Genomic DNA, 12,911 nt, shown 5'->3' on the forward strand with positions numbered 1-12,911 from the left:
CATGAGGAAATGTTTCCGATATGCCACTACTTCTGACAGACCTATAGGGCACAGGCAGGGTCAGTCACCGGACAGGCTCAGTCTGACGTGAGGCCGGATTCTATCCCGGCCCTACCGCTGGCTGTCATGAAGCCTTCTACTTCCCTTTCAGCAGGTTCCAAGATGGGCCCTCACGGTTGCCTATCTTTAGAAAGGTGATTTGCGTGAAGAAGGTAGCGTAGTGGGTGAAGCGCTTGCTGTACACGTGCGTCTTGCGCCTGTAAACTAAAGGTTATAAATAATGCTATCTATGGGCTGACTCAGAGTTGCATTCTTTCGATGGTGGTACACGAATAGCATTACGTTGGGTAATAATATCTGTTATTTAACGTTGTGGGAAATGGCAAAGAAAGCGAGATAGCATCCTCTACAGAAAAACACAAACCAGTGTGCTAATAAGCGTCCAGTGTGAGAGTCACGGCTGTAATTTAAGAACGAAGTTCAGCCTTATGTTTAAAAAAAGTTATGTTATGGCTGGAATGGGAACATCAACAATTTGTCATAGGATTGCGCGCTTTAACTGTTTGCTACTCTGATGGAAATTCGGCCGAGGGTTGGCAATCGGAATAGACAGTTTTCTTGTTTTTTGATTACTCTGAAATAGCAAGTCTGCTAAATCCAGACAAAACAAAAATCCTGCTGGGCATAGGCAGTCTGTCCCGCAGGAAAGTGATGACTTTGGGTGAATCACAGGTGGGCAGAATTAGCCCCATGACGGGCGAAGCTGACATGCAGCTGGCCAGTCCCAGCCCTACTGGCATTTTTAAGATAACAGCCTGGCGAAGGTAAACTATCTAAGCGGAAATTGCATCTGCTGTGGAAAACTGTTCAGACTCCACCTTTTAACCATACAATGCTGATAAAATGAAAATTTAATGCACAGTAAAATTGTGGCAATAGGTAACACTTACAACAGTCGATTATATCTTGTTCGTAAATAGTTTAGTACGCAGCTCACGCCAGCTGTCTATCGGTTCACGGCACTCATTTTTAGGTCTCACGCCTAGCGATGCAGTGCGGAGCACTGCTCGCGCAGGCGAGAGTCCTTTTGTGGAGGGTTCCAAAACGGACCCTGGAATAGCACACGCTCGTGCAATTCCTTTTGGTCCACGGTATTGACGTTTGCGGTCGTCTTTTTCAGAAAGACAGCACGCAATAGGCCAAAGGCGGTTGCGTTGCTCCGCCCATGGCCTATTGGTGTCTGTTACCCGCATGCCGGTATCTGTTTTCAATTATCGTGCCCAGACACGGGCGCGATAATTGAAAACAGATCGCTCGCTGGGACGCGCGCGCGCACCACTCGCTGGCTTGTTATGTATGTAATTAATTTAGAGCGCGGTCCACTGACTCTAGCGGCCACGCTTGGTTAATTTATTTAATAAATTTTGAGCGCGAGCCGCTGACTTTAGCGCCCGCGCTTCGTTTATTTATTTGGGGTGGGTGAAGCTTTATTACACGAGGTTGGATAATTTGTATTATTTTACTTTAATTGGGTGTTATTTCCAGCGCGGTCCCTACGTAATATTTTCATCAGCACGTGATGGGTGACAGCAGGCTTTCCGCCAATCCGAGTCTACGCTGCTCCCATCCTCAGGGCACAAATCGCACCAATGGTCGCGGCACTTTAAGTCTCTTTTCTGTTTTCCTGGCACTCAGCTGAAATAAGGGCGCTTTACTGCCAGGTCGTCGGAAGCCGCGAGGATCGAAGTGTACCCGGCACACAGTATGGGCCTGCACTGCGCGTCTTCCGTGACTGGCACCTTCGCTCTTGCAGGGCCGTGGCTCCTTGCCTCTGAGCTCGGCTGGACTTGTGACAGTGAAACCGGAGTGGGCTCTCTTCTGTCATCACTTGCCAGAGCCGGGGCATTCCTCACGCACCCGAGCATGCACGGACGTGTGATAAAACCAACAGGAACCAGCAAACAGAGTGTGACATAACTTCCAGCTAGCACAATTGCCAGGGCCCACCTCACACTCACCCAGAGGGGGACAGAACCTCGGGACTCTCACAGACCAACCAGAGGCCTCGGGTACTTCATGGCCCCCAAATACCAGCCACAGATGAGCCACTATGAAGCCCCAAGGGCTCTGACAGACTAACCCAGGGCCCAGGGAGCCTCTGGGCACCCCATATGAACTCTCAGGGCTTACACAGACCCTCCACATGGCTACTGAGCCCAGGGTCTCTGTAGCAAAGCCAAACACCTCCACAGACTAACCAGAGGCCTATGGTGCTTTGAGACGTACATAGACCAATGACAGGCGTGTTGAACCATGGCCCATCACAGGCAGACCAGATACCGACAGAGCCTCTCATTGTCCAATCTGCGGTTTAGGCTTCAGTCCCGTGTTCCCTCTTTCCCTCTCATGCTGGACCAGGGCACAGGTCAACTCCTGTAGCAAAGCTTGCAGCGGTGCCCGGACATAATGTTCTACCAGCTCCCGACGATGCCAGAACCGCTATTACAGCTCAACAGGTGAGCCCCATTTCCTACTGGCTAGATCATCGTTTCTTGCTTAAAAGTTGCTCTTTAGCCCCCTCTTTTCTAGGGCTTTGGTCCCCATCGTGTAAGAGCGTATCTATTTTATTTGTTTGCCCTTCTCGTTCTTACCTTCAGTGGAGCTAAATCCAGCATTGGTTTCATTTGATTGAATTGTTTTGTGTGCTGGCGGCTTTCACGTTAACCACAAATATGAATGTGGCTGCAAGGCCGGCTTTAACGCTAATGGTGCCCAGTGCGACAATGTTAGCCCTGTGTGGCGGCGTTGTAAGATGCTAGTGTGCGTAAACACCGACTTCATGTATTTAGCCCATATGGTTTAGTTAGTGTTACAATCACAATTCCAGCTGCTCCAGTGATTCCTTTTTTTTGTAAAGTTTGTGTCTGACTCAGGTTTGTAATAGCTTGTGGTGAAATACTTTGGTGTTACATTTCGACCTGTTACGTGCCTCAACAAACAGACGATTGTTTCTTTTCACCTTAGGCTTTTAATCACAAATTGTAGAAGCTGGGCCTACGCGTAATTATTCGCTGTTCAATTCTATCGCTATATCCAATACCAATAGGACAATAGCAGTAACTCTTAGGTATTGCAGTGAGTTATTCACTGATTCTTGGGAGGTGTGCAGGGAGGTTGTATTTGTGTTTCAGCTGATGTGGTATTAAAGCATGTTCTATGTGGAGTACTTACTACATGGATTTTGTTTTTGGATTTCTGAGAAAATAAACTGATATTCATAGTTTACAGTTATTGCAGAGTTTCCAAACTGTTCATAAAAAGGGCCTTATTTACTTTTATTAAACAAAGTTCTACGGTGTTGTGACTTACCCCTATTTCCACAGTGCTATGCAAAATATGACTTGTTATTTATTGACAGGACGTGACCACGTGAACTCGTCACAGCTTTCTGTCAACCGTACTATGCTCCTGACCCACATGATTGAGAAACCATGCTGTAAGGCATCACATGCTCCTGCTTATTTGTTTTGGCTATTTACATATTCCAAACCTAGTCGCACGAGGCAGCAAAATACAATAGAAGCTTAAAAACAATTTTAAGAAACTTGATGAAAAACAGCTCTTGATGAATGCGTAAGGATCATGTCGCTGCACTAGCTTGTAATATATATGTGTGTTCATGTGCATGCTGACCAGGTTTCATGTTTGTGCAAAATTGCGTGGTGTGATGTTCCTGAAAGCGCTCCAAGTGGTGCCACAGCTAGTGTGGCAAGTCGGAGTGTTTGCACATAGGCCTGGGCTGAATGTGGTGCGAGAGACCGCGCTTGCAGGAGGTTGATTGGTTGTGTACCTATAAGGACATTGCAGCATTTGCTAATCTATCATATTCAGTAGTGTGAGCTAGAGTTAGTTGCTTGGCTTGAGATGAAGGCTACACCAGTAAGATATGGGAGGGGATACCAGAGACTGAATAAAATCCCGATAACAGCATTATTGGGGAACATACAGGAAACAGCTACATCAGCACATAGGGTGGCCATTGTCTAAAAGACGCTGGATATCAAATATTACAGTATTTGCATCTTGTCCTCTTTACATTCATGCAGTTTGCTACCTTCATGCTTAAAAAGGGAGTACGAGGGACTGAATCCAAGGCACCCTTATCCCACTAATATGTCACACAAAAAGCCATATTAGTCCGAAAATATTGTAAATTCGGCCCTCTTGTACTGATTCCAGGGTGGAAGGTTTTTAAAAAGTTTTTCCCCACCATGTAGTCCCTTCTATGGGGCAACATTTTGCATTACTTTGTTCTACTAGTGCTTTTTTATATGACGCTTTCCTTCATGCCTCTAGGTGGAAATAATTCAACAATTTCTCCACATTGTTGCAAAGGAATTTGGAATGTTTGAGTCTTGGCACAGGCTGGCTCTGAGTGATGCTTGGTGAGCCACATAAGAGAGTCTGTGGCGTAGGACTACTTTCTTGAGGTCATCGCTATGTAAATGATTCAATACTTGTTGAATTGAGTGCATGCTTGTAGCGATCCTCACTTCAGGTCTTTCTGGGTGGGGGAAATGTGACTTAACTTCATTTTACTACACATTAGATTTAGAAAACGTCAGTATATGAGAGTGGGAAAAAGCGGGAAGGACTAAAACATAGATACAGTGGGAATACCATAGCAGAACCTGTCAAGATGAAGCCTGTGTGTCTTTAAAGTCGTGTCTCTTTGTATTTGTAGCTAGGATTTTATCGTGGGAGAGGCAATACGTGGAAGAGGCAATCTCATGTCCAGACAAAGCTAAGATTATCTTTAAAGTTGACGGACCCTTACTGCCCAAGTCACCAAACATTCTGTGCAGCTGCGTGTCAACTACAGTCCACTAATATTTGAATTTGTATTCAGAATTTCAGAATCCTGTTTCGCAAAATCTGGATTTGCTGATATTTCAGAGTGCAAATTGCGTTTAGTACTTGATTAAATCCTCTGAAATGTGTGATATTCACAAACATGTAGAAAGAAAATTGTCACCCTTGGAATGACCTTATGTGTAATCCTATAAAGATTAGGAGAAACTATGTTTCAAGATATATACATTTAAAGGGAGTATAAGTAAATAGGGTTCCCTCCTGGAAAATGTTTCCAAATAGATTACGAAAGTTAAAGTTATACATGCTAAATGCAATAGGTCTCGTTTAGCTTTAGCGCGGTTCACCGGCACTCATTTTTTTTAGCTTTTGCGCGGTTCATTGGCACTTGCTTACTTTATTTAGTGCGGGGATGGATCACGTGACCCTCAGAGTACACACAATACCTCTGGAGCATGCGTATTATCCCAGCGAGCTGCCCTGTCAACCAGTGATTGAACTTTAAAATAAATACTTATAAGGTCCCAAAAGCGAGACCTATTGGCTATGCAAGGCGGCCGTGCGGCCGCGAAAGTGAAAGTAATCGCGGTAAAGCGCAGCGCGCGCGCTCGCGCACATGCATTGTAGCTCTAGGCTGGCCTGGTAGCACTTTTTGGAGCCCTCTCAATAAGTCTCGACAGACCAGCGCATGCGCTGGGTCAGGCGAGACCTAAAAAACGGTGTGAGTACCTGTTGTTTCCAACAAGTGCCGGTGCTTTCCAATTACATTGAGAAGTTCCGGTACCCTCCCTCTCAAAATGCAAAAAACTCCGGTACTCAGTACCGGCCCAGACATAGCACTGCTGTCAACTGTTGGTGTGACTTCATAGTGAAACCTAGATGAGCGACTTCCCCTCTCCCCCTCTGGGCTGAGCAGGGCTCCGGTGGGAGAGAAAAGGGTACATTTTAAAGAGACTGGGCCCCGCTCCTGAGTCATGGCTCAAACACCAATCATGACTTTCAGCTGACTGCCAGGGGATTGGGTCTTTCTTGACATTGAGGCCGGAACAAATAGTCCTCATGGGAGTAGCGCTGCCCCGCCCCCAGTACAGGCATTTATGCAATATGTTAGAAAGACCACACCATTTGAAGCCCGTGCTCAGATACAACTATTCTCCTGCGTGCCGCTAGGTGGCGCATAAGCAACAGCACATTCCAAACGCAAGAGGAGAAAGGTCCCTTGAGACCAAAATAGATCATACAGATCCAAAGCGAAACAAGAAGGAAAATCACGAGGGTTGGTGGGATGTGTGCTCTGAATACCCCCCTCCCCCACCCCTTCATGCAAGACTGCCATCTGCCCACCTGCTGGGTGTCAGACTGGGGAACCACTGACCCCTGGCCCCAGCAAGCGGCGAAGCAAGGGTAAAGCTGCAGTGTGTGTGTCTGCGTGTGAAACGTAGGCAGAAAAAGCTCAGGCTGTCCTAACAGCCACTCACTCACTGGTGGGTTTGTTTTGTAATACTCTAGCCACAGAGCTCTTACACACACTTAATAATAAATAAAGACCGTTTGACGGGCGCAGTTAGTTAAAAAGAGCTTGCAAGTTAATACCCTCTGTCCGTGTCTCAGTTATGGACAGCGCGCGGGCAACTAACAGTGCTGCGAGGCGCTGCTCAAATTAGGGAGAGGGGACAGCTCCCTCCTGGGGTTGTGTGTTGGGTGCGGGGTTAAAACACCCCCGACATAAGGCGTGGACTACCCGTTGGCACAGGTGTCCCCTGGATTTGAGATTAGGGTGACCACTGACACATGGTTCGGTGGGACTCTCCCTGGCACAAGTGATGTAGCTTTCCCTGCCTGCTGCAACTGAACGAGACTAACTCAAGAGGCGAGGAGACCTCTCTGGACCTCAGGGACGGCCCTAGGATGGGGGAAATGCGTGCCATATGTGACAGGACTTTTCCGCGGTAATGGGACTGCCCCTGGGACGTGGAATGGGCTTAATCACGAGCCCATTTGATAGTGCGCCCATTGGCACAGTCGACGTGTCAGCCCCCGGAGTCAGTCGGTGACATACCAAGAGTGGCATGGGCTTGGCGAAGGCACGGGAAACTCGCTCCATGTTGAAAGGCATAATGACGTTAGAAAGTAACATAAGAAACACGCTTGGGTACAGCGCATGGACTTCCATGAACACGAGGGTGGGGGCGGCGTCTCTATTACATAAGAGTCTGCGGCTTCCCTTACACAGAAGGCACAAGGCTTCCCCTGAGCGCCACCGATATGGAGGGGGCGCTTTATCGAAGCTGCAGCTCGCTCCTCGGATCCCCGCGTTCCCTTTTGCAATGTAACAGCGTTGCCAAGAGTAAACAGGGAGGGTCTGCTTCACGTCAACGCGTGACACGAGAATGCTTTTGGTTTTTGCAGTGTTATATAGCGCAAACTCGACCCAAAGCTATTGGGGCGCTTTACATGAGAGCCAGTTGCATCGCACAAGGGCGCATTTTAAGGTGCGGATGTAAAGGAGTGGCTAATTTGCTCTCTTTTTAACCGGAATACATACATTCTAATCCCGGCGTCCCTGTTAGCCATTGTGTGATTCTAGGCAAAGACTAGGCACTTGCCTTCAATTGCAAATACGTGTGATGCATACACACAGAGCCCTGTCTCATGCGCACTATTTTGAATACACTCACAGGCCTCCCTATATTTGCAGAGCAAGGTGCTCGTCCCCTTACTGGGTTTGTGCAACATAAATATACCAGTACATGGTGATGATGTGAACGACCAGTCGACGTAAATGTATCCAGTGTTACATCTTAATTTCTAGCAATGTACTTGTGATATTCAGTCGGATTAATTGGTCTTTTTTTAAAAACTGTTTTGTTTTGGACAAACACACATTGAGCCCGATATTAGAGAATTGTAAATTGTCACCCAGTTAGTGGACTGAGGGAGGCACATAGCTTTTCTTACTTTTCGTGCAGTTGTATGTTTTTACGCAAGACGCCCGCGATTTTAAATCAAATGGATAGTTGTTTTACTTAAGATAGCTCGGTGGATTTGTGCTTTTGGTACAGAAATGCGTACTTCACCCAGCAGGTCACTGGTCCGGATTTCGGGCAGGCCCACTCCGACTATCATCTGTAAAGGGTTGATAGGATGAGGTTTATAATAAAACTTTTACTGTGTTGGACAACAGTGCTAGCAAGTTCTACTGAAAACATCGCTTTAAATCGGTTTAACACTAGTTCTAGAGTTATAACTAGTTCCTGCACGCTTTTAAAACTCATACATTTTCAGAACCACACGCGGAAAGAGTGGAAAGCTTTTTAATGTTCTCTATTAATATTTCCTGGAGGTGTTCTCACTTTTTCTGCGCACTCACAGTTGTCGGACTGGATGGTGTCATTTTATTATACGTGGACTCAAACGGATAATTAAAGGAATAAATGAATCATGACTTTAATGTTATAATTTCAGGGGATGGTTCCTGTGTGTTCGCCTGGGACATTTACCCTGGCACCCCCTGGGTTCTTCACACCGCTGTTTGGCACCTGATGTTCACGCTAGGCTGGATAACGCGTCCATTTGCTGCGCTCCCAGGCAGTGTCAACAGCCCCGTTATCTTAAAATAAACACATCCCTTCAGTTAGATTAATGCACGTGAGTGAGCACGCTTCTCCTCTGCGAGGAAGTGGGGGCGCGCGGAGGTCTGTTGCCCCTCACAGTGCAAAGTAAATGTGTTTTTGGAAAGAAAACCTCTGCTGGTGCCGAACACATATGTATGTATGCATGTTCTCTCTCACTTTTTGATCGCCTCTCTCTATCTGTCCACTCCATTCCCCAGGACCGACTGCCCATGTCGGTATGTATGGCTAGCTTGTCTTTTCCTTCCTACTTCCATTGCTTTTATACGTGGGCGCGTGCAGGTGCAACAACCATTTATTTCGGGTTGCCGCAGCCAGTGTTATTAGCTCTAGATAATTGGGCACAGCGCCAAGATACAACTATGTACTATACGCGCGCTTATAACCACACGGCATTCATCTTTTTATTTCTCCCCTTTTCTGTCTTGAATGTCTCACTCACACAGACTTACCTGTTGCCCTACACTATGAATGCCTCGCGGCAGAAAGCAGCATTTCCAAAAGCTGCGACTATGGTAATTTTTTAGCACGTCTTCACCATGCGAATTACCCCTTGGCGCTAAGACATCACAGGACAAACCTACTGGGCGTCCCACTACCACTGTGGGGGAGACACTTTATCACTTTTTGCAGCTTGCGTGTCGGTTCCTCCGTGGGAAGCGATAACAAATGCAAGGGACTTCGATAGCTTCACGCGTGACCTACAAAATAGTACATTTTACTCTGCGAAGAACAGAGACGAGTTGGATAGGTTGCAACAGAAGACCGAGGTAAACAGTGCTCCATTCACCACTGCCCCGCTTGGCCACGCCGTGTGATCTGAGGGACACTGCCTTAGCTGCATACAACTGAGGGGCATATTTACAAGCCCCTTGCGCCGCCGGTGCGTCACTTTTTCCCATGTTAAAAGTGACGCACCGGCGGCGGAAGGGACTTGTAAATATGCCCCTTAGTTCCCCAATGTACTACCGACCTTGGGGCTCCTAGAAACAAGCTAAGTAAGTGCCTCTGCTAAACACTAAAGCAGACCCTGGAAATGTACGATATTTCATCTCTCGCCTGCCTCTGGGCATTCAAGCTGGGCAGCACGCACTGAATGCTGTGTGGCGCGGCGGGCATCGCCCGTTTGGGTTCTGCGCCGTGGCGGATAGCATGCGCTGAGTTGGGGGCCACCGTGTATTGCTGAGTGGCATGCCCTGTGTGGTGTAGCCGCCACAAGGCCGCAATGCTTCCAGCTATTTCTTTTTTGTGCAGTTTTTATATAGCGCGAACTCGACCCGAAGGAATTGGAGCGCTTTACATGCGCACCAGTTACATTACACGAGGATGTATTCATTTTTTTTTGGTGGGCACGGGGAGATCACGTTATGTGCCCAGAGTCACAGGGTTTTGAGCCAACACGAAAGTCGAACGTGGCTCCCAAGTTCCAAAGTCGTCAGCTCTGACAGCCGCCTTAGGGCAGTGGTGGGCTCAAAGGGGTCCCCTCTGCATGGGACTAGAGGACTCCCCGCTGTGTTGGGCAGCTTGGCTTGGCCTGCACTAATGCCCTGCTGCAAGGGGTGGAATGTATTGAGCGTCTAGACTCTCTCCATTTGGGATGGCATGCCTTGGGACCCCCCTGATTGAGGACGCAGGCAGTGGACTAGAGGACTCCCTGCTGTGCTGGGTAGCTTGGTTTGGGCTGCACTAACCCCCTGCTGCACGGGGTGGCATGTATTGTGCGTTTACACTCCATGTGGGACGGTATGCCTTGGATGATGGTTCCCCCTGTTTGAGGATCAGGCATTAGACAGCAGGGAACCCTGCTGAGTAGAGGGATTATATATGGCTGTGTTGGGCAGCATGGTTTGGGCTGCAGTAGTCCTCCCTTCGTGGGGTGGAATATAATGGGCTTCAGCACGCCAGGCTTTGATGTGGGAAACCTTGGGGTGCAGGGCTTCTTGCTGAGTGGACGTGGGGCAGCAGAGCACCCACCTTTTTGTGGGGGGGGGGTTTGGGACAGAGAAGTTCCCTCTTTATGGGTAGGCAGATATAGAGTTGCAGTACCCCTTACTGTGTTGGCTGGCATCTCTTGGACCGAAGAGCTCACTTGTGTGTTGTATGGGAAGTATTGGGCCCCAGGGCGCCCACTGCTTTTGGGCAAGGAATTGCGGTACATTTGAAGGGTGCCTTACATGTCTGACTTCTTCTCATGGTGGGCGTTGCCATTGCTGGTCCTGAGCGGGGTCTCGTCAGTCCGGCTGCTGGAGCGGCTGCTGCTGCTCAGGCTGCCGTTGCCCTCCTGCCCCTCGGTCGCCTGCTTGATCTCCTCACAGCTCCGTTGGGTGCTGAAGGCGCAGGGGCACCGGGCCACATCCCGGGGCGCCGTGTGCAGCTTGCGGTCCGCGCTCCGTGGGCAGCACAGCAGCTTCTTGAAGGCCTTCCTGAAGTCGGGGCTGCGACAGTAGATGATGGGGTTGAAGCCCGAGTTGACATAGCCCAACCAGTTCATGAAGAGGAAGACCTGGCGCGGGATGAGGGACCGGTAGAAGACCTTGATGATGTTGGCCATGAAGAAGGGAAGCCAACAAAGGGTGAAGGTCCCCATTATAATCCCCAGTGTTTTCAAGGCCTTGTGTTCCTTGATGGCCATGATTCTTGAGGGCCTCCTCTTGGAGCCCCTTCGGTTCCTGTTGGGCTCCAGGGGCTCATTGAACCTCACCTTGTCCTTCTCGATAAGGTTGATCTGTCTGGTGGCCACGATGAAGACCCGCACATATACAAAGATCATGATGACCAGTGGCACATAGAAGGAGATGATGGAGGACGTGATGGCATAGGACTTGTTGGTCACAAAGTCGCAGCACTTGGGGTCGTTGTAGCACTCCATAGACTTCTCGTCCGCCGTGTCCCTCCACCAGTGGTTCATGATGGGCAGGAAGGAGATGAGGGCCGAGATGGCCCACACCAAGCACACCACCAGCCGAGCCCGCAGCTTGGTGACCAGCATCTCATACTTTAGTGGAGAGGTGATGGCAATGTAGCGATCCACAGCGATCACACACAGGGTCTCGATGCTGGCCGTCACGCACAACACGTCCACTGAGGTCCACAGTTCACAGACAATGGTGCCATAGAGCCAGTCCCCACAAAGCGCGCTTGTGGCACCTGGAGGCACCACAAGCACCCCCATGATCAGGTCCGCACAGGCCAGCGAGGTGATGAAGACGTTGGTCATGGTCTGCAGCCGCGGCGTCTTGGCTATGGCAATGATCACCATCAGGTTACCAAAGACAATGACCAGGATGATGAAGGTGAAAATGGTGCCTACCAAAAATTGCTGAGAGATGGTTTCTCCACTGAAGCCACTTGAGTTGGCTGTAAGGTTCCTCAAAGTTTCGTTCTCTGGGGGGCTGGGAGCCATGGTGGTGGGGGAGCACTGGGGCTCCCGGTGCGGTCTGTCTGGGTGGATTTAGGGGTTGGACTGCGGCGACACGGGAGTCCTGCTCCCGCGGGATGGTGCAGGAGCTGGGCGGCCAGGCTGTGCCATGTCTCTGGGCTCTGTAGTGAAGGAGCAGGAGCCGGCAACAGCGAGCACTGAACTGAACGCTCGGGGCGGCTGACTTCACCCTGGCAGGCGGCCCAGGGCGGAGCTGGGCTGGCCAAGTCCAGCCCTTAAAGACACAGCTCGACGGCAGCAGGTAGCGCGGCAAGGCTGGGACATTGCGAACTTGGGCGGGACAGCTGTTATAGTGCGGCAGACCTCTCTGCATCTGAGTAGGAAACGCGCATTCCCTGTTTTTGCTCAGAATACATCCACTGACTTCTGAATCTTCAGTTTCCTAGCGACGTTCTTTACCAACCCAGCTAGTGCCTCCCACTTTGTTCTAACTTCGCATTTAGTAAATGCATTTTCCGACCTGTCCTTTCCTTTCTTTCTTTTTTCAGCATTGTTTATTTTTCCTTCTCCTTTCTTCCATCTCTCTTCCCTGCTCCTATGCAGTCCTCCCTTCCTTTTTCGGCATTCATTCCTTTGCTTCCTTTCTCGCCCGCTTTTTGCTTTCTGACTCTTTCCCTCTTTAGGTTCTCCCCTCTTTCAGTCTTTCTTGCGCTTTATTTCTCTTCTCTTTCTTTTCAGTTGCATCACTTTCGTTACTATTAGTGTATTTCCTGAATTTCTTACTTTCATATGGCCTTAACGCCTTCTATGCCAAGTGTCTCAATTTATCTTTTTTTTTCTTCATTTTCCTCACCTTTCCTAGCTTTCTATACACGGTTCTCGTGTCTTTTTTTCCTTTGCGACCCATCTCTTTGCCCTGTTTTTTCTCTCCATCTTTTAGAGTATCTATGTTTTGTTCCCTCACCAGTGACCACCAACCACCCCATGTGGCTTCCCTGCTCTTTCTGTCTGCAAGAGGTGAAATAATT

General features: G+C 48.9%; 1 protein-coding gene across 2 annotated transcripts in view; it reads right to left on the reverse strand.

The window, feature by feature from the left end:
• The window catches only part of LOC146785729 (beta-4C adrenergic receptor-like), a 58,897-nt gene extending 46,639 nt beyond the window's left edge, over positions 1-12,258 (reverse strand). Inside the window, exon 1 of one of the 2 annotated variants that reach the window (XM_085634952.1) lies at positions 10,679-12,258. In XM_085634952.1, coding sequence (XP_085491078.1) covers positions 10,679-11,907 — 1,229 coding nt within the window. In that variant the 5' untranslated portion in view covers positions 11,908-12,258. Of the gene's footprint in view, positions 1-10,674 lie in introns of those variants that run through there. The other variant, XM_085634953.1, reaches the window with a different exon arrangement.
• Between the last annotated feature and the right edge of the window lie 653 nt (positions 12,259-12,911).

This window comes from Triturus cristatus, chromosome 11 (assembly GCF_964204655.1).
Source record: "Triturus cristatus chromosome 11, aTriCri1.1, whole genome shotgun sequence".
NCBI lineage: Eukaryota > Metazoa > Chordata > Amphibia > Caudata > Salamandridae > Triturus > Triturus cristatus.